Source organism: Sus scrofa, chromosome 5, assembly GCF_054392235.1.
Source record: "Sus scrofa isolate SSC_HxYL_T2T_F1_AM1 chromosome 5, Sscrofa_HxYL_maternal_Yorkshire_Landrace_v2.0, whole genome shotgun sequence".
Taxonomy (NCBI): domain Eukaryota; kingdom Metazoa; phylum Chordata; class Mammalia; order Artiodactyla; family Suidae; genus Sus; species Sus scrofa.
The window spans coordinates 94,196,393-94,218,709 of NC_139387.1; the positions used below are offsets into that span (position 1 = coordinate 94,196,393).

Sequence of the window (22,317 nt, forward strand, 5' to 3'; positions counted from 1 at the left end):
TGGTCTGAAATGATTTCAAACATAATACATTTTCCTATAGTGACGCACTACCAATATAACATAATAACTTTTTCTACAATTAATGCAGCACAAAATAATAAGAGTTGGCTATTACCTTTGAGATTGTTTCTTTAGTGAGAAATAAAAACACACCATTTTATTGCTGCCAATTGCTCAATTATTCAAAAAAATGTTCTCAATTTCTTAAGCTTCAGAGGAAAAAAATCTCATTTCTTTTCCAGTGCAGTGATATGTATTATATATGGATATGACTAAGCAGCTAAAGGTTACTCAGGGGATAGAACTATTTTCTAAATCCAGAAATGAATCCTCGTAACAATGAGAAGAGCACCATTTTGTTATTTTTTTCTGATAAACAATTTCTCACCAAACCTGTCAAGTGTTAAAAGCATTTACCAACCCCTTCCCTTTAATACATGATGTTATAATTCAACAACTAATATCAGGGGGGCAATAAATCTTTTCAATATAAGGAGAGAGAGTGAATTTAGAACAAGAGAAGAGAAAACAATACATGAAAAAAAGAGAAAGTAAGAATGAAAATTATGGAGGAAGGAGAAAGAAGCAGAAAAAGAGAGAAAACATATCAAGAAGCAAATGAAGGGAGGAAAGAGACAAAAAATAAAGGAAAGAGCTTAGAGGAAGAAAAATGAAAAATAAGGCAAAGGAGGAAAACCTAAAATGACCAATAGAACATACTAATTTATGTTTAAAATGCAATCAACCCCAAATGTATGACATATGCTGTAATTTATCTCCCCAAAGAAAAAGCAGTTATATTTGTTTTTTGTTTAATTTCCTAGGATATTAAGAAGTGTCTGTCTTAAATTTCACAGTAAGAATCTGTTGTTTCACTTATAAGTACCCTTCACATAGAAAAGAAGAGACAGATGAAAGATACATTTATCCCAATAAGGAAATACTCCTATAGTTTTGATATTGATGTGATCTGCACGACTCGATGCAGTGAGCTTCTAAGTGCACAAGATTTCTCTGCTTGAGACCAGTGAAACATTCTAGTTAATTTCACCAACTGTCTTAAGAAGGAAAACAATTATAATAGAGTCAAAAAAGAGAACCCATTCTGCAGGCATGGCTATCGCGTCCAAAACGCAACACAAACAGTGGTGCCAAAGAAAGCATATTAATATATTTCATCCTGAAGTACAACAGGTCAGAATTCAGAATATAGAGCTTAAAGGTTTATAAGAACCAATCAAGAGGAACATCCACAGAATTTGAGAAGCATAAGGTAAGTGGGGTAAGATACCATAATGAATTAAGATGTGTTGATTTGGAGTTCCTGTTGTGGCGCAGTGGAAACAAATCCTACTAGGAACCCTGAGGTTGCGGGTTCGATCCCTGGCCTTGCTCAGTGGGTTAAGGATCCAGCGATGCCATGAGCTTCGGTGTAGGTCACAGACATGGCTCAGATCCCACGTTGCTGTGGCTATGGTGTAGGCCGGCAGCTATAGCTCTGATTAGACCCCTAGCCTGGGAACCTCCATATGCCATGAGTGTGGCCCTAAAAAAAAAGAAAAAAAAAGATGTGTTGATTTTACAAATCACTTACTATGAGATTCTGCTCAGCAAAGTGCAGTTCACGTATAACATAATAGAGACTTGCGACCACTGAGCAGATGTCAGCCCGGTATCTGTCAGAGAAGAGCTCAAGGCCGGGGAGTAGCTGAAGGATTTCATACTGAGCATAGCAACGTTCAGCTTTGGGATGAGGAAGGGTGGTTCTGAGCAAACCCTGAAAATGAAAAAAGTGAAACAAAGAGCTGGAACTTGCATCTGCAACAATGACACAGAAAGATAAGTACATGCATTACTTCTCAAAGTGCTTGCCATGTGCTTAGCACACTGTCCCCCCGTAATAAATGACCCTTAAATTCTCATCACTGTAGGTTTCAAATGCTTTTATCACTCAAGATCGGCCTTTTAGGGAGTTTTCATTGTGGGGCAGCAGAAACAAATCGAACTAGTATCCATGAGGATTCGGGTTCAATCCCCGGCCCCACTCAGGGGGTTAAAGGAGCCGGTATTGCCATGAGCTGGGTGTAGGCTGCAGATAAGGCTTGGATCTGGCATTGCTCCGGCTGTGGTGTAGGCCAGCAGCTGTGGCTCCGATTCGCCCCCCTGCCTGGGAACTTCCATATGCCATGGGTGCTTTTTTCCTAAAAAGCAAAAAAAAAAAAAAAAAAAAAAAGTTTGGCCTTTCAATTTCCATGATAGTTGAATATTTATTATTTTAAGAAATTATCATTATATGAAATTAGCATTTGCTGAGGGTCAATTTTGTGTTTGGCACTCTTGGTAAATTCTTAGGAAATATTCTCTCATTTAATCCTTATTTAAGCTACTCCTAGAAGGAAGGGTGAGCATCTCACAAGTGGCTTAACCAATTAACTCACCTGAAGTCACATAGCTAAGAGTGGCAAAAAAGGGTTCAAAGTCATGTCTATTTAACTCAAACATCTATGTTCTTTCCACTATACTAACCTATAAGGAGAGGAGAGAAAAACCTATTTCAAAAGTCTAAATCAGACAGAGGAAATCCTGAATTTTTAAATTGAATTATGTGAAATGGTGATTTGTTTAATTTGACCAATATTTCTTAGATAGTTTCTATGATCAACGTTGTATTAGATGTTGGAAACAAGACGAACACATAAAATCAAACTGGACATTTGGGAGTGCTTCTTACATTATCTTAAATAATTAGTGTTTCTTGATGACATCATCATAAAGTTGTTTTTAATGTCTGTATCAGGAATGTATTTTAAACAAATTGCTCATTCAACTTAGAAGATACCTAATTCTAAAACAGTATGCAATTTAACTTTTAGTTGTACGAATTTGCTTTAAAATCATAAAGAGAATGAACAGGTTTTTAAAATAAACCCCACCAGCTAATTTTTTTTTTTTTTTGCCTTTTTTAGGGCTGCACCTGTGGCATATGGAATTTTCCAGGCTAGGGGTCGAATCAGAGCTGCAGCTGCCAGTCTATACAATAGCCACAGCCTCGCAGGATCTGAGCCACATCTGTGACCTACACCACAGCTCATGGCAACACCAGATTCTTTCTTTTTTTTTTTTTTTTTTAAGGTGAAAGCAGCTTTATTTGCAGAGATACACATTCCATAGGCAGCGTGTGGGTTGACTCTTAACCCACTGATCAAGGCCAGGGATCAAGCCACATCCTCATGGATACTAGTCGGGTTTGTTACCACTGAGCCACAAGGGGAATTCCCCACCGGCTAATTTTTATTTCAAGGTGTACTAAGAAATGCTTTCCACTTTTAAGCAAAAGATTAAACTTTTGCAAAATTATTTTCTAAAACATATATAGCATTATCTTCAAGAATGAGGGATATCGGGAGAGAATCAAGAATGCAATAGAAGGAATCCATTTTGGATTATCATTCTCTTTGCATCCTTGCCTCTCCACCTCTTCCCTTTGCAGCACAGGCAAGAGGTGGGGAACATGAGAAGCGGAAAAGTCCGGCCATATACGCAGAGCAGCCTTTCCCAACGATCTCATCTGTCCAGATTTCACAAGCGATCAGACTCCTCTGATACACGGAACAAGGGTGTCCCACCCTTCAAAGTAGAAGCTTTAGGAGATTGCAGAGGCCCCTGCCTACACATCAAATCTCAGAATGTCTTGCATTTCAGATAAAAGCTCCTTTTCTCCTTCAGTAAAGTCAAACCCAAATCCTAAGAACTGCAAACACTCTGCTCTGTCGTCTTCAACTCATTTTTTGCTTTCATTATGTGATATATTTCACATCGAGCACTTGAGCAAAACTTTATTTAGAGAGGAGGCAACTTAAAGGCAGCGCTTCCGGGTCAATCAGGCTGACTTGACTGCTCATTAGTAATGTGATGAGAGACTCCGCTTCCCTATCTGTAAAGCTCCTCCTTCTGCAGCAGAAAGGAGAAAAGTGACTCTGCTGAATGTGGAAGGTGAAAATGCCACAGGGGTGCAGTCATCAAGGGAAACATGGGCTTGTGATATTTAACTGAGGTTCCTGCTATTTTCCTACCTGTGGGTTTTATGAATAGGATAAACTACTGCACTTTTTTTTTTTTCTAAACTGACAGAATGGTTGTGCTACTGAAGAAAGACAGACATAAACTTTTACCTGAAAGAGTAATGCAGACAAGAGGCAACAGTTGATTCTCTTTTCAACATCCACTGTCATAATAAATCTAAGTAAGTACAAGAAAAAGAAATTGATACATTGACAATATTCCAAAAATATTTTTATATAAATACATCTCTAATACTCCTAGGTGTTCCAAAATTCACATAGTCGGAGTTCCCGTCGTGGCGCAGTGGTTAACGAATCCGACTAGGAACCATGAGGTTGTGGGTTCGATCCCTGCCCTTGCTCAGTGGGTTAAGGATCCGGCGTTGCCGTGAGCTGTGGTGTAGGTCGCAGACGTGGCTGGGATCCTGCGTTGCTGCGGCTCTGGCGTAGACCGGTGGCTGCAGCTCCGATTGGATCCCTAGCCAGGGAACCTCCATATGCCGCGGGAGCAGCCCAAGAAATAGCAAAAAGACAAAAAAACAAACAAACAAAAACAAAATTCACATAGTCTTTGTGATTCTAAAAGTGCTAATATTCATATAAGATCTAGAACACAAAAAGACAGAAAAAGTAAAATAAAAAGTCAGGAGGTCCCATCGTGGTGTAGCGGAAACGAATCCGACTAGGAACCATGAGGTTGTGGGTTTGATCCCTGGCCTCGCTCAGTGGGTTAAGGATTTGGCGTGGCCATGAGCTGTGGTGTAGGTGGCAGACATGGCTTGGATCCCGCATTGCTGTGGTGGTGGCGTAGGATGGAGGAGAGAGTGAATGAGAGGCCGAGGGCCCCAGAGTTATCAACAGGCTCTGACATTCGGTCCAAGCCATCAGCCTGCCCCCACGCTGTTATTCTTGGTCATGTATCCACTGTTCATCCACGCATTTGTTCATTCAACAAGTAATTATTGAATCCCATCTCCACGCCCGGCGCTCAGATACATTGGAGAACAAAGCAAGGACCTGTGCCCACGTGGTGCTCACATCCCAGGGCCGGGAGGTGTTATAGGAAGGGGAGGTGGCCATAAACAAAAAACATCACAAATAAGTAAACCATATAACCCCATATGGCATGGACACAGCTGCCCAAGAACCGCGCATGTGGGGCGTGGCGCTCCACGTTGCACAGGTGGGCAGCCCACAAAGGGAGGCGACAGCTCTTACACAGATCACACCACAGTCACACTCACTGTGCAATCTTTGCAGATATCACCGCTCCTTGCAAACATCCCCAAATGCCAACTTTCGCCAGAAACTCCTCACTGTAGTCTTTGGAAACCGGAGGTGAAGAGCTGTGCGTGGCACGGGTGAGGGAGGCGCCAAACTCCTTCCATGTACGGAGCACGTCTTCTTTCCTGAATATGCTGTCAAGAGCTTGACGCCAGCATTTAAAAGCATCCCTCAAACAGAAACAGAGTGTCAGCCAGTGGGTTTTCTGCGATCTGTATCATTAAATCTAGCTTCCAAAAGGGAAAGCAAATGCACTGAAGAAACATTTTAATTAAAATGTTAGAGAGTCAATCCATACCACTTATTGCTCATAACCATTTCTCTCTGGTAGCATTGGATGAATAAAATGCAGCAATGGAATATCATCAAGGAACTCAAATTTATGACAGGAGTTTTTCACAATAATTGAAAAACCTTCCCAAAGTTTCCCTTCTTCTAGTGGCTCCTAAAAACTACCTTTTCTTTTGTGCGAAGACGAGAAGATTTCCAAGTTCATGCAACGCCTGAACGTTAAGACTCCTTTGATTGCTGGTTTGAAGAACATCTGTATTTTTAATCAGGTGAAAGAACAAATGTCAGCCTCTGGAATATACGTCCTTTATATTTGCAAGAATATTTTAAATTGCATTACACCTTAACTATGTAAATAAGCAAACGTCAAGTTAATAGAGCCTTTAAATGTCACATGATATAGATACAGAACGGGAGCCAACAATGTTCTATATGAACGTAGCGGGGTGGCAGATTGGGTCTCACGGGTAGGAAGTGTGAATGAAGTAGCATACAGGTCAGACAGGTGGAGACGGTGGAGGAGAGAAATCCAGAAAAGCACGCTAGGGAGAGAGGGCTGGGGATATCCATGGAAATGCCCTGTGTGGCCAGATATGTTCTTTAAGACCGGCGAGGAGGAGGAGGTGGTAAGATCACAGAGATGTCTGAAAGCCACATGGAGGAGTGGGGATGCTATTCTACAGTAGATGGAAAGCCTCAAATGGTGTGTTTTGGAGCAGGGATGGGACAGAGGAAAGCACATCAGATTCCTCCCTTACTCAGATGCAAAAAAAAAAAAAAAAAAAAAAAGAAAAGAAAAAGAAAAGCCCATCTTTATTGTCGCCTGAATTTGTTGTTGTTTTCTGATGAAGGCTTGCATCCAAGGATGTGAAGCCAAAAAACCCAACCCACATGGCAATGGTTTCTAATGGGGGCAGCACTGTCTCCTGAAGGGCATTTTAGAAATTTGAGAAAGGGTTTTTGTTAGGTGTCACCACGGCACATCTCCTGCTACTTCTGAGCTGAGGACCTGAGACACTGGCTGGCTTGTAGTGCACAGAACCCTCCCCGACAGTGAGGGAGAAGGTGAGGAGCCTGTTTGCAATTATTTGAGTCCAACATCTAACTTCATTTTATACACAGAAAGGGTAATTTGCATGTTTTTAAAATGCTCTGAGTTTTCCAGAAATGTAATCCCAGTAATATTTCATTTTGTTTAGATGTTATCTAGGTTTTGCCATTTTAGATCATGGCACCAAAATTAACAATGCTGATGGTACCCGGGTCACCTGTACAACACCCCTGTACCAGTTGGCATCCAGAGCTGTCATGTCATGTGTCCTGCATGCCCCACATACAACATGTGAGCATCGGATGGCTCCTCCACGGCCCCAGTGCCTAAGCATGTACATACTAACACACACAGGGACGTCATGGTACTTGCCCTCCTTTTATATCTAGAGCTTCATATGGACTTTCTAAGAGGTACACAGGAAGAATATATTCAATGTAAATTTTATTTCAGGGACTAAATGGGGAATTACAAAATGTCTGTTATAAAAAAGGGGATGCTGGGTCTACAGCACGGCTTGAACAGATACTGCTGAATTTGGAGAAAAGCCAAATCAAGCGCAAAGACAAGGAAAGCAGAATCAGCTGGGGTGGAGCAAAAGCGCATCACAGTGGCCACATCTTGATAAATGGTTCGCAGATTCAGTTCAAGTGGGAGGAACAGGAGGGTGCCTAGACTCTCGCGATGGTGACAGCTGTGCTGGGAAAGTGGGTGACAGCAGGGCTGGCAGCATCTTGTCTGACACTGCCCTGTCACTGCCTACAAGGGAGTGATGGACAGGTTCTACGTGTGCGAGCTCTTTCATTTTTTTTTTTTTTTTTTGTCTTTTTAAGGCCACACCCACGGCATATGGAGGTTCCCAGGCTACCAGCCTACACCACAGCCACAGCCATGTGGGGTCTGAGCTGCGTCTGGGACCCACACCACCGCTCATGGCAATGCCAGATCCTTGACCCGCTGAGCGAGGCCAGGGATTGAACCCGCAACCTCATGGTTCCTGGTTGAAATTGTTTCCGCTGCACCATGATGGGAACTCCTCATTCCACTCTTAAAGATAACATTTCAGTTACTGTACAGCACAGGGAACTATATTCGAAATCTTATAATTACCTCTAGTGGAAAAGAATCACTTTGCTGTACACCTGAAACTAATACAACATTGCAAATCAACTACACATCGATTGAAAAAAATTAATCCTTAAAAAAGATAATTATTTCAAGACGAAACGCAATCTCAACAGGTACATGGAAGATTATATTGAAAATGAACTTACTAATGGTTTCATAATAAGAAGAAATTACGAGCCCAAGCTGTGAATGGGGAAGTTTGCTTTTCTCCACGGAGCTGAAAACTCGGAAGTGCTCCTGCGAAAGGTCAGGGGGGGTTGGCAGGTGCATCTCCTCTGTCCCCAGGCAAAACTCCACCTTTCCCGGAGTGAGCTTCAAGTTGTCCCTTCCTCCTCTGTCTCCTAAATTCACGAAGAACATTTAAAAGATTTTTTTTTTTCCAATGGAGAAGGAAGGGACGTTGAGGAGGAGGGGAAACATGGAAGGAAAGCAAAGGGAGAAGGAAGGAAAGGTTGTGTACAGAGCGAGACTCATCTGCAGTGGGAGGGATACTGTTTCCTTCAACTTAGTGTCTGCAGAGCCCAGGTGAGTGTGCGGTGTGTGCTGCACACATTACCTTGTAAGCACAGTACGGAGAGGGGCAGTTTGCCAGAGAGTTAATATAGAGACAGTGCTTTGCTCCTCACGGGCATCGGTGGAAGCTGCAGTTTGAGTTTGCCTTTTTTTTTTTTAAAGAGTTTCCAAGAGTAAGATGTTAGTTTGCCTCTAGGGCAGGGACCTCTGGGATAGAAGCAACATATAGATGGTTCTGACCTGAGGGAAAAATAGGAAAGAACCTGTCTCTTTATAAGATCAGAGAACACACAGGGGAAAAAAAGAGGAAAAATATTCTAGACGAAGCAGTCAAAAGCTCATATGGATTTAAGTCTACAGCCCTAGGACTGGGGCTAAGCAGCTGAGAATGCTCTTGGTACCAGGTGAAATTCAGATTTAGGTGTTGGAAACCATTCTTAGGAATTGTATTTGCTTTTTTTTGGGGGGGGGGCACAGCTGTGGCGTGAGGAAGTTCCCACGCCAGGATCAAACCCATGTCACAGTAGTGACAATGCCAAATCCTTAGCAGTTAGCCTACCAGGGAACTCTTGTATTTGCTTTTTTTAAAATTCATGCCTTTAGCCATTATTAAGGTACACTATAACTGAAAAAAGTTTACACATGATATAGAGTCCATTTAATGTAATGTGAGTTTATGGACAATACAACCAAAAATTGTGGCTACATATCACAAAAAGTTCTTTTGGAGGGAGAAGAGGCAGCAACAACAACAACAAATACATACATATATAAACATACATGTATAAGCATATGCATATATATTTCTATCCATACACATACATAAATAAAATTGGTCAGTTATTGCAAAAAAAAAAAAAAGGTCACATTTCCAAAAGACCAGTTTAGATAATAGCATCTTAGGTATAACTTTTAATCTATTTCAATACTTTAAAACAATTATTTCAGATTTATTGAAGTTTATTCTTTAGGCTTATTATTCTGATAAATTTGAACAGCAAGAATTGTAAACAAAGGAGGATTTTAACGAATTTTAAATAACCTAAATATAGATAATTTGGGGTCTCTCCTAGTCTAAATTTGAATTTCCTCTTTCTCCCTGGGGTTACTACTTAACCAGCTGAAGCCCTGCTTTGATTAAGTTGACAAATCAATAGATTTTGAGAAGGAAGAAAACAAGTGTAATGTAATCAAGAATAGTATCTTTTTTTAAGCTAAAAGAAGTTTCTAAGATCAAAATCTATGGTATTAATAAGAACTTTTATTGATGGGTATAGTAAAATGCATCCATTTCTTTGAGACTGTTAATGCAGTGCTTTGGTAAAAGATTTCAGTTAATTCAGTGTGAATCAATTCATCTACTTAGGAAAACAAAACAAGACTATAGCACCACACTTGCAAAGCAAATGCTAAGAACGTAGACGTACAGAATCAAAAATTAACAAACATGGTATCTAACGACTCAAGGGAGTATGCTGATTTCACAGAAGGCATAAGAGCAGATGAGTGAGACGGGGCTTTGGTTGGAACACAGTATGAGAAAGAGAGATGCCATCCACTAGACGAGAAGACGAGAGCGAGGGCTGCAGGGAGTGGGCTTGTACATGGGGGAGGGAGGAACCCGAAGGGTGGTTCCCACCCCACCCCCAGTTCCTGTCAATACCGAGGAAGGGATGGAGAGTAAGTACAGGTCGGCTCTCCACTTCCACGGACACAGAATCCTGGGGGCTGACTGTACGGGACTCGTGCATCCCTCGAGTTGGGTATCCACTGGGGGTCCTGGAACCAACTCCCCACAGATGCTTAGCAACGACCATATTTTTACCTTGTGTCTGTGCAAGAAATAAGGAAAGCAACTTTCTGCTGTGTCGGATTGATCTGTTATGATATTTGGATTTTTCCAAGGTCTCTCTAAAACATCTCAAAGTGTCTGTCACGTCCACGGGCACACAGAGGAGCCCTTTGGCTTTGCTGTATTCTGAAAGAAGAGGGAAGCGGGACATTAGGGATGAAATGTTGCAGCAAGCCAACGAGCAGCAAAAGACTATCTAATTCAGAGAATTTCTTGGTCCCAAACTAAAGCTGCTACATTCAAAGCCCCCAGGTCTGCAGCAGGTGTTTCAACATTCAGATCGATTTTTTTTTTTTTTTTTGGTATATTTGACAGTTCTTTTTAGAAAAGAAAAAAAAAAAAACCTGGAAAACTTCTGATTCGTATGAAATGCAAATAACTTCAGATCTTGCCAATTTTCCTTATGAAGCCTCCTACTTTTTCTTTTGCTGATCATAAAAGATGAAATAATCTACTCCTTTTCAGCAGCCTCTTCAAAGCCAAGGTGCCTTGGGAAAGAGACGAAAGGAGGAAACAAAGAAGCCTGGAGATGGGCACCTGCTCTCTTAAGAGGAGGAAAAGACAGCTTTCTAACGCTGGAGGATGTAGAGGAGAACAAGACGTGGCCATAAACAGGTGGCGAACTGAAAAGCACTCCTGAAAAGTGGCCAGGAAGGGCAGATGTGGGCAGAGAGTTGCCACGAGGTCTCTGGAGAGGAAGTGCTCGTCTCATGAATTAGGCTGCAGGCTGGCTGCAGACATCATGAAGCAGGCACATGGGAAAGAAGAAGAAATGGCTTCAGATGGATCCGCAAAGGTATTTTCCTCTTCAACAAGTCGAACAGGTCAAACGCCCCCTTGTAAAATCTGAGGTCTTGCTCATGCAGCGACTTGCTAGTGAATGGGGCTCTAAGAGGTGAAGAGGCATGACCTCTGGTCTCAAGAAAATCACAGCCCAGCTGAAGTGACGGGTATGCTAACACGGGAGGAGAAAAGCACACTTAGAGAGGCTGTCTGGTTACATGTTAAAATGAGGGAATGAAGATCAGTGGGGGGGGGGGGGGAGCATGACAGCCTTCATGGGAGGGAGGAAATGCCAGCTGTGTCTTACAGGCTGGGGAGGTGAGATCAGGGAGAAGGAGGCGAGGGACTTCGGAAAGTTAGAAGAACAGCTGAAGCCGACGGACTGGTCACACTATGCCAACAACTAACTCTTACGTAATGATTGCGATAGTCTCACGGAATCCTAGCAACACACAGAAGAGGTATGGACCATTATATTCTCATTTTACAGATGAGGAAAACCAAGCAGAGAGAAGTCTGGGAGCCCCTCCTGGCTCATAGAAGTGGTTTGTGCAGAGAAAGGATGGAATCAGGAGTAAGGAGGGCGACAGCGGGTACAGTGAGAGGATGTGGCCAGTCCTTTTCAACCGAGGAGGGGTTGCCAGAGGCCTGAAGCCCTCGGTGAGTAAGTGGCCTTCACCCTCTTTAATGGGCAACCAAGAAAGGGTTTTGAACAGGACCCTGGCAGAAAGTGATTCGTATTTTAGGAAGAGAGCGCCAACAGCTGCATGCAGAGCAGCCCGCAATAGAAAGAGGCTGGTAGCTCAGAGGCTGTGAAGTTACAACACAGACATTGTATGATGTGAACTCCGCTAAAGGGGCAGCGTCGGGAGGGAGGGAGGGGCCAGGGAGTGCGCCCATGCTCAAGGCAATGGGAGAGTGGTGAACTGGCTGTGTGGCAAAGGATAAAAAGGTGGGAGGGGTGGGAATCAGCTCTTCCCCATCTTTTAGTACCAATGACCTTGCTTCCCACCTCAGTGGAAAAAAATGGATGCTATCCAAAGGGATTTTCTAGAAGCCCTACCACCACACACACGGCACCTGTGCCCATCTGCTCTGCAAGGGCATCCCTCCAGCAATTCTCCTCTCCCTCCACATCATCGGTTTTTCCCTCCACTGAGTCATTCTCTCTCTCTCTCTCTTTTCTTTTCTTTCTTTCTTTCTTTTTTCTTTTTTGTCTTTTTAGGGCCGCACCCGTGGCATATGGAGGTTGCCAGGCTAGGGGTCAAATTGGAGCTGCAGCTGCAGGCCTATACCACAGCCACAGCAACGTTAGATCCGAACTGCGTCTGTGACCTACACCACAGCTCATGGCATCGCTGGATCCTTAACCCACTGAGTAAGGACAGGGATTGAACCCACATCCTCATGGTTCCTAGTCAGATTCATTTCCGCTGTGCCACAACGGGAACTCCCACTGAGTCATTCTCAACAGCACATTTTGCTTTTTATCTCCTATCTTTAAAAAATTAAAAATAAAAAATAACTTCATCATCGCAACATTATTTGGAATAGCCAAGACATGAAAACAACTTAAGTGTCCATCGATGGATACATGGATAGAGAAAAGGTAGTATAATGAAATAATCAACCATTAACAAGGAAGGAAATCCTGAATGAAATAACGCCATTTGCAACAACATAGGTGGACCTAGAAATTATCATACTAAGCGAAGTAAGCTAGAGAAAGACAAATGTCATGAGATCACTAGTATGTGGAATCTAATTTAAAATGATACAAAAGAACTTAGAAAACAGAAAGAGACTCAAAGAGCTTGAAAACAAATTTATGGTTACCAAGGGGAAAACGTGGGGGAGGGATAAATTAGGGTTTGGAGATTGACATGTATACACTATTATACACAAAATAGTTAGGTAACAAGGACCTATACCTAATATAACCTACTCAATACTATGTAATAACCTGTATGGAAAAAGAATCTGCAAGGAATGGTTAGGTGTATAACTGTTTTACCTTGCTGTACACCTGAAACTAACACAACTTTGTAGGTCAACTACATTCCAATAAATGCTATTTTTTTAAAAAGGAAGGAAATCCTGCCATTTGTGGACCATGAGAGCATTATGCTAAGTGAAACAAATCAGAGAGAAGATGACAACTATTGTATGATTTCACTTACATGTGGAATATATATAAAAAAAAAAATGAATTCAAAGAAACAGCGTAGGTTGGTGGTTGCCAAAGGCAGGAGTTGAGAGGTGAGCAAAATGGGTGAATGAAGATGGTCAAAAGGTGCCAATGTCTATTGATAAATAAATAATTCTGGAACTGCAATGTATAGCATGGTGACTATATCTTAATTTATGTAAAAGGAAAAAAAAAAACATTAAAAAAAATACAAAATCTTTTCCTTGACTCTCCTAGTCCCTCAAGCCACCATTCTAGTTTTCTGCTTCATTCTTCAATAAAACTCCTCAAAAGTTTTATTGAAGCCACTTAAATCAGGCTTTACCTCATCATTTCATCCCGAGGATCTTCATGTGGTTAAATCCAGTGTTCAGTTTTTAGACTTTATCTCATATAAATTTTCAACAGCATTTGACCCAGTTGGTAACTCCCTCCCTCTTGAAATACTTTCTTTACTTGGCTTCAAGGTCCATTTCCAACCTCCCGATCAATCTTCTTTGCTAATCTAAGTATCCATACCCTGGTGGCTCCCAAATTTACATCGCTGGCCCCAGCGCTCCTGAGGTCCAGAATCATCCATCCAATGCTCTCCTCTGCTCTTCGTGTACCAGACATCTCCAATGGAACAGGTCCCCAGCTGGCTTTCTAATCATTTCCCCCACACATTCTCTTCCCATAGTCTTTCCCCATCTCATTAAATGATGGTCCTATCTTCCCAGTTGCTCAGGCCCAAAGCTGGTATCATCCTCGACTCCTGTTCTCTCATGCACCAGGTCAAATGCACAACAATCTCTCCACAGCTCCACTCTCTACCCCTCTTCCACTCTGTTCCAAAACCTCATCATTTTCTGAATGATCGCAATCACCCTCCCAACCAGTCCCCCCATTTCTACCTTTGCTGCTCTCAGCATAGCAACCAGAGGACTCCTTTTAAAAATGTAAGTCAGTTCATGTCATACCCCTGTCCAAGACACTTCACTGGCTCCCCCATAACCAGAGCAAACACCAACGCCTTTGCAGTGACCTCTAAGCCCTGACATGAGTGGGCTCCCCGTGACCTTGCTGTTCTCCCCATCGCTCCCTCCTGCACTGGGCAATCCTCCCTCCTGAGGGTCTGGGCACCTGTGGTTCACTTTAGCCTAGAACGTTCTTCCCTCTGACGTTCCTAGGTCTTGATTCCTCAGCTCCTTAAGGTTATTGCATAACTGTTAACTTCTCAGGGGGGCCTTCTCGGATTACCCTGTTTAAAACTGCAGCAACTTCTCTTTTGTCCTCAGCATTCATTATCTTCTGACCTACTACATGTTTTATTTGTTTATCGATTGTCTCTGGCCGCTAGAATGCAAGTTCCATGAGAGTAGGGATTTTTGTCCATTTCATCCGCTAAATTCACCCCAGACCTATAACTGTCCCTGTTAGGCGGTACGTGCTCAATAAATATTTGTTATGTGAGTGAATGACAACAGTTTTCAGAGCTAAATGGCTGAGATAAACTTTATTAATCATCATTCCCACAGGTCTTAACCTGAATTGATCCTCACAGCACCTCACAACTCGTAGAGCTAGACATCACTCTTACTTCACAAAGAAGGAAAAGTGAATCTGAGGGCCATTCACTTGCTCGAAATCCTTACAAGAGATCCAAGAGAACCAGTGTGCAAGTCTGATGCCTTTCCCAAACAGTTTCCCAAAGGATATCAGATTTGGGGAACAGGCAATGACCCCCCAACACGAGGCTGACTAATTTGGGCACGGAGACACTCTGAGAAAGGACAGGAATAAGCCTGAGGTCCCTGTGAGCCGAGGGAGGTCCTGATGGAATTAGTAACACCGGTTCACATTCAGGGGTCACAGAGACACATCTTTGATTATACGCTGCGGTCTAGAACTCCTGGAGGCTCTAAGGCCAGAACACGGTCAGATGGAGAGACACAGCTGCGCCCCCACTGAGATCCCTCTTAACACGTTTCCCTACCACACATTTAGGAGAATCAAATACTTAGGCCACAGCAGCTCTTCTCATCTCACTGGAGATCTCACTCTTCCATCTCCTGTCCACCCCATCCTGTCTCCAGCAGCCCTCTCCTCCAAGAGGCACACTCCTGCACGACCCCTGTCAAGACACGACACCTCCCACCCCATCTCCCACCCCCACCCTTGGGCACAGCACCCTGACGATTGCATGTGTCTGTTCTGTTTCTCCACTTTCCTTGCCAGAATTCACGAGCTTGGCTTTTTTAATTTTTTCTCCTTGGAGAGTGAAATGGGGAAAAGAAGTTAAGCCAACATAGCAAAAGGAGGAAGCGGGAAGCTCTCACCTATTACTACTTTGAGACGGTCAGTTACTTTCTTCAGGCCTTTGTTTCAAACATCCATTAGAACTGGGTCGGTCATATTTACCTCCAAGGGTTATTGTTTCAGCCCGAGTGTGAAGGGCCCGGCACAGTGCCTGGCAAGAGGGAGCATTCGATAGACGGATGCTCACGTTATGACTGTTTCTCAAATATTTTATTTTTTTATTTTTTATTTTTCTTTTGCTTTTTAGGGCCGCACCCACAGCCTATGGAGGTTACCAGGCTAGGGCTAGAATCAGAGCTACAGCTGCCGGCCTACCCCACAGTCACAGCCACGACAGATCCGAGCCATGTCTACAACCTACACCACAGCTCACGGCAATGCCAGATTCCCGACCCACTGATCGAAGCCAGGGATCGAACCCACAACCTCATGGTTCCTAGTCCGATTTGTTTCCACTGCGCCACGACGGGAATGCCCATGTTACTCAAATACTTGGAAAAATACCCCTTGAGCACTTGGCAGTACTTGGTGCCACGCTAGGCACTGAGAAGGCACGAGTGAACAGAAGAGACACACTCTCTCACAGAATTTACATGCTAGAATAAAAATCACAAAGGCGTGCCAGAGACTGAGGGCAGTAGGAGGGGCCAGGAGGAAGTAGAGGTGCCTACCATCTTCAAAAGATGGGGTCTAGCCATCATCATCCTGCTACTTTTTATCTAATATCTGTTTATAAATCATTCCTTTTCCCCCTAAATTATATTCCACTTTACTTTCTTTTTCCTTCTTTCAAGTCCAAGTATCTAGTCCCTAGAATCTAATTAGGGTTCTGTTGGTGCTTTGGTGGGTGGCTGTCTACAGGAGATAAATGATGCAGAGCAATAAGGAAATATCATTAGCTTTGCAGGCCTTATCCTTCCATCTCTGTCTCAAGGGGTTCCTCTCTGAAAACTTCCATGGATAATTCAAGAAGCTATTTTAAAGGAATAATAGCCACTACAGTTTGAAACAGGTAAGAAGGAGGAGGAGGGGGGCAAAAAAAAAAGACTAGATTTACTACGTCTCTCATTGTACCCACGCAACAGTAAGACTGAAATGCCACTGTCTCCAGAGAGATGGATTCACCAAGGAAGGATTCCAGGGAGGGGTGCAACATTTGGGCTGCTTTCAACGCACTTAGTCGCATCAACCCAAATGCCCAGAGGCAGTAATAAAACACACCAGTCAAAGGGGTCAAAACTCCAACACACCTCAAGACTGAATTACCCCATTAGAGAACTTAAATACCAATAAGGTCAAAACTCAAGAAAGAACTCCCAGACAGAATGCAAAAACAGCTCCAATAAGAGGCAAACCCATAGAGTTATCTTCCCCCAAGAAGCTTAACAAGCAGGCAAGTTACTCATCCATACAGAAAAGCATCCATAAAGAAAGGTATTCTCATTCCTCCAAAGCCTACAGAGACTATACCAAATTACAAATGCATTATTAAAGAGCTAGAGGGAGAAGAGAAAGCTGTTAAATAATGAGAACACCGAATGTTCCCGGGCACTGGAGCATTACATTATCTGTTCTGAAGAATTAAATGTATCAAGCGTTACCACCAAATGCTGTTACGCCAAAAGAAAATCTATGATGTTCGAAAGCAGCGATCCTGGGTGGAAACCGCCCGGAGTATACTTGGTCTTTTTAAAAATTCTTTCAAGAAATGCAAACATGTCGTGGTGATATACATAACACCCATTAAGCTAATTATAAACATGGCAATGATCTGTATTTGGTATGCTGGAAAAAATGCAGCATCCTAAAATTTTGCCTCATAAGCCCAAAAGTCTGGGCCAAATTATGCTCCTAGTCACAGAGGTCTTAGAGTTTTATAAAGAGCTATAAGGTGGATGCCATGGTTTTAACGATAACGGTGCAATAAAAAACCTATAGTTGCTATGTGGGATCGTCTAAAAATAATGATGAAACTATCATAATAAGTCACGCTAAAGTACCTGTCTCCCCAAAACTACTGATGTATAGCAATTTTTTTCATGAGAACTCTATGTTTGGAAGAGAGTCTAACCTGGCAAAGGACAAAGGGCAAACCGACCCAGTAGCTCAGGGGACCCCTTGTGGGTTGAGCATCAGACAGTCCAGGGTTTGAATCATGGTTCCAGTCCTTGCGAGCAACATTTAATTTTCTCATGTGCAATGTAAGCACAATAAGAGCTACCCCCTCGGATGGTTACAATGGAAGAAAATAATAACTATTAAGGACTTGGCTCCATAGATGACTACTGCCATTACAATATTTTTTAGACTCTATCTACCTGAGTATTCCTGCTCTACGCGTTGCTCAACCGGGCTGTACTTCCACCACCACCGAGAGCCTTTCCAAAGGATCCCTGTGGCCGGACCCCTCTGCCTTCCTTTCTGTCTCACCACCTGCCATCTCATCTTTCCCAATGTAATTTTAATGACAGGTAGGCAAGGTGCTTTTGTGACCCATCCGTGAGCACCTACTGGTCACACTGGTCTAGAGTTTGGCTAGGTGTGTTTTCCTGGCCCATATGTGCCAGTCGTCATTTTGACGCATTTTTTGACATTTGTTGCCAGGTCTGTTTTGGATGGAGGGGAGAGTGCCAGTCACACTCTGAGCCATGGATCCCCTGATTTCAATCACCACCACCATCCTGGGGACTGAAACACAGACCTCTGCTGAGGACCTCACTGGGGCATCTAATCACATCCTGCATCATTCCACTCAGCGATCCTTCAGGCATCTCAAACGCACTAAATGCAAAGTAACGTTCTCCTCTAACCTGCCCTCCCTTTATACGTAGATATAAAGATATCACGTCCATGTAGCCACCTAAGCCGGAAACCAAGGCGACATGAATTCCTCCCTTCCTCATCCATCCCCCTCATCTCACAACTACGTATCTGTCCACCCTGTGTTCTCACTGCCCAAGTCCAGGACCTCGTCATGTTTGTAACACAAGCCAGCCAGGAGCAGCTGCTCTCCTGCCTCCAACCTTCACCCATGCTGCTGCCGAAGGTTCGTTCGGGAATACAAATGTGGTCATCTCATTTTCTTTCTTTAAATCCTTGCAACTGGCTCCCCTCAGCTCTTTGGATAAATCTGAATCTCTTTATCATACCTTCTAAGACCCTTTACCATTAAACTCCTGCCAACCTTTCTAACCTGGGCTTTCACCTTTTACTTTTATGTTAACTCCGCCCAATTACACAGAGTCTCTCAAAAGAGATGCTAGCTGTGAGCTATCATTGTTTACAGCAGCAGCAGCAGCAGTCATAACAGTACAGACCTTATCACGTGACCCTATAATCTCTGGTTATTAACCAGTCTCCTTCAATGGACTGTAAACCAGATAACAAATCTTTAGTCTCATTCATCTTTGTATTCTCAGGACCTATTACAACACTTAACACATGGTGGATACTCAATGTTTGCTGAATGACTGAACAGCTGCCTGGCTGACTCTGGGAATGTATGCACGCATGCATACCTACACACACACCCCTAAAATCAATAGATAAATGAATGAAAGAACCCTAACGCTTCAAAGGGAAGACTTGCATTTCTTTCCTATACCCGAAACAGAGACTCAGGGAACGTGCAATTGAGAGAAGGCATTAGTTCCATTTTCACCTTATCCTATTGCCTCCTTCCTACAAGCCACACTGCCAAAACATTCTGAGACGCTTACCAGCTACAAGCAAGAGCCAGGATCTTCTCAAATCTTCTCCTGCACTCTCATTAAAAGCCCTACAACTTAACCTTGGTAATGTCAACAGAACAATCTATATTGGTTATGGAATTGGAAGTTATTATGGGAGTCAAGGCAGAACAAAGAAAATAGCTAAAGGTCAATTTAAAGGCTTCCCAAGTGAAATTAAAAACAAGAAAAAATGCACAAAACCGTATTTCCCCACATTTATTTTTCCCATTAATTTCCTCTCTCCCTCGTCTTTTATTTCTATTCTTGAACTTGCAGATTAAACTCATAAAAATGTGTTTTAATTTCCCGTAAGTGACATCTACAGCCACGTTAAGATGGTAAATTTCGAATGAATTATTTTCAGCCAAATAAACCTGCAAAAGAGATTTTGCCAACATTTTCATTACGGAAGACCTGACAGGCAGAACACAACAGCAAACCCTGTTTGGAAGGAAACAGAAAGAGTTTCAAGCTAAAATCCATTCCAACCTGAAGAGATAAGCTTTTTAAGGAAATCTGTGTGGTTTCCAGCTGCTGTCACTTCACTGGTTGGAGGATTAATCTTGAGTTGTTTCCCAATGAAATTTCGACAGGTAATCTTAAAAAGAAAGGTGAAAACAAATATTACTTAGGTATTTATAGCCAAAAATTTTCCTTACTTGAAAGGTTCATCATTTGTCAAAAAAAAAAAAAAAAAGAGAGAGGTGCAAAAAGATGCTACAAATAAAAGCTTCAGAGTCGCATTCAATCATGAGAACTTTCAGGAAAAAAAAGTGGCTACATAATTTTTCATATTTCTTTTGTACAGCACAGCTGGAAAAGCATTACGCAAATTAGGTAGAGCAATTAGAATATGATTTCTCTGATATTCTATAAATTCACTAGCCTAAATTTATCTTCCATTATGTAAGTTGAAACATATTTAAAATAGAGGCTGTTTTTCCAATGGCAGATCTTCTTCCCACTCCTAATTAACACAATTTAAACTACCCTGGTGAAGTTTTTCAGAACTAACTACCTCTGTAGCATTTTTAAAAAATATTTTAGGAGTTCCTGTCGTGGCGCAGTGGTTAACAATCCGACTAGGAACCATGAGGTTGCGGGTTCGGTCCCTGCCCTTGCTCAGTGGGTTAACGATCCGGCGTTGCCGTGAGCTGTGGTGTAGGTTGCAGACGCGGCTCGGATCCCGCGTTGCTGTGGCTCTGGCGTAGGCCGGTGGCTACGGCTCTGATTCGACCCCTAGCCTGGGAATCTCCATATGCCGCAGGAGCGGCCCAAGAAATAGCAACAACAACAACAACAACAACAGACAAAAAAAAAAAAAAATATATATATATATATTTTAATAGATACTTGGAGTTCCTGTCATGGCTCAGTAGTTAACGAATCCGACTAGGAAGCATGAGGTTGCAGGTTTGACCCCTGGCCTTGCTCAGTGGGCTGAGGATCTGGCGTTGCTGTGAGCTGTGGTGTAGGTCGTAGATACAGTTCGGATCCCGAGTTGCTGCGGTCGTGGCATAGGCTGGCAGCTACAGCTCCAATTAGACCCTTATCCTGGGAACCTCCATATGCCACAGGTGCAGCCCTAGAAAAGACAAAAAGACCAAAAAAAAAAAAAAAATTTTAATAGATACCTGAGTCTTAAAATGGTAACATATCTGAAAACAGAACATTGTTTGTTGTTGTTGTTGTTTTAGGGCCACATCCACGGCACATGGAAGTTCCCAGGCTAGGGGCAGCATCTGAGCCATGTCTACAACCAACACGACAACTCATGACAACGCCAGATCTTTAACCCACTGAGCGAGGCCAGGGATTGAACCCATGTCCTTATGGATACAAGTCAGGTTCATTACTGCTGAGCCACAACACAACTCCCTGAAGACAGAACATTTTTATGTATTTATTTATTTGTTTGTTTATTTGTTGGGCTGTACCTGCGGCATACATAAGCTCCCAGGCCAGGGATTGAGCCTACACCACAGCAGTGACCCAAGCCACTGCAGTGACAATGCTGGATCCTTAACCATTAGACCACCAGGGAATTCTCCAAAAACGTCAACATTTTTAGACATAAGGAAATTCTTTGAAAAGGTCCAAGATCCTCTCCTCTTCGTTTCTCCATTCCCACCCTATCTTGAACTAACCTGTCCCTTTCCTTCACCTCACTTAGAGCTGAACCACGGCATTTACGGGCCGTAGGCATTTGTGACGCCATAGGCCTACCGCTTCATCAAAAAATATTGAAAATTATATTTTATGACTATATTGGTATACATATAAATATAGGAATTATAAAAACTAAAACACCTTCTTTGACCTAAAAGTTATTTTTTTTTCTCATTTTAAAAGAAACAAAAACATTTAGTGGCCCCTAAAAAAGCACTGTGGCTCTAGACACTGTCCCCACTGTGCCTAATTGGTAAATACTCCCTGATCTGAAAATAAGCACCATGTGTACAAGGACTTAATTTTTATTTTCCCTGTATCTGGAAAATATTGGCACATGGTGACTCTCAATAATGTTTACTGATTTGAGTGATAAATGGCTAAGTGAAAATATTAACATTTATTGGGTTCCTAAATCTTGCTATTTGTATGTGTACTAATAAGAAATCACAACTACATGAATAATAGAGCCAAGCTTACCTTTTGTTCATGCTCAGCCTCATATCTCACACAAGGCTGTTGGGTAATATCTGGGTCCTTGAACTTGGATATTCGTAGAAGTAGCTGGCGCTGTGCATACACCAGGAGTGGTGTCACTTGCTCTGTATATCTCTCACTAGACAAGGGAGAAAATATATTAAAACCCAATATTAGTAAGGACACATTCTTTTCAGTGAAATCTGTCACTGTTAACTACCCTTACGGCAGTACTTACTGTGAAATTGTATTGAACTGAATGGCAAGTGATACCAGCGTTTCCCATTTTTCCACTTGGTATAAAAGTTCCAGAGATTTTAATACGAAGTCGTGGATCCATTTCAAATCAACTACATTTACATCATCCAAAGGATCCTCAAAAGTAAGGCTAGAACCACCGCTGTCATTTTTAATATTTCCATAGCAACTTGGAACACTGAACTCTCCTTTGTCTTCAATAGTCTGCAAGTGGCACATTGAAAAAAAAAAGT

General features: G+C 42.5%; 1 protein-coding gene across 15 annotated transcripts in view; it reads right to left on the reverse strand.

The window, feature by feature from the left end:
- Positions 1-22,317, reverse strand: part of CFAP54 (cilia and flagella associated protein 54) — a 312,009-nt gene that overhangs the window by 129,553 nt on the left and 160,139 nt on the right. For all 15 annotated transcript variants that reach the window (XR_014804323.1, XR_014804322.1, XR_014804320.1 and 12 more), the window contains 9 exons: positions 22,065-22,288; positions 21,830-21,965; positions 19,670-19,778; positions 10,154-10,306; positions 7,962-8,156; positions 5,802-5,889; positions 5,306-5,515; positions 4,173-4,239; positions 1,595-1,777 (listed from right to left, as the gene is read on the reverse strand). Coding sequence is in view for 10 of the 15 variants with exons in the window: in XM_084957512.1 (XP_084813638.1) it covers positions 1,595-1,777; positions 4,173-4,239; positions 5,306-5,515; positions 5,802-5,889; positions 7,962-8,156; positions 10,154-10,306; positions 19,670-19,778; positions 21,830-21,965; positions 22,065-22,288 (1,365 nt within the window). In the remaining 5 variants the exon portion in view is untranslated. The remainder of the gene's footprint in view (positions 1-1,594; positions 1,778-4,172; positions 4,240-5,305; positions 5,516-5,801; positions 5,890-7,961; positions 8,157-10,153; positions 10,307-19,669; positions 19,779-21,829; positions 21,966-22,064; positions 22,289-22,317) is intronic.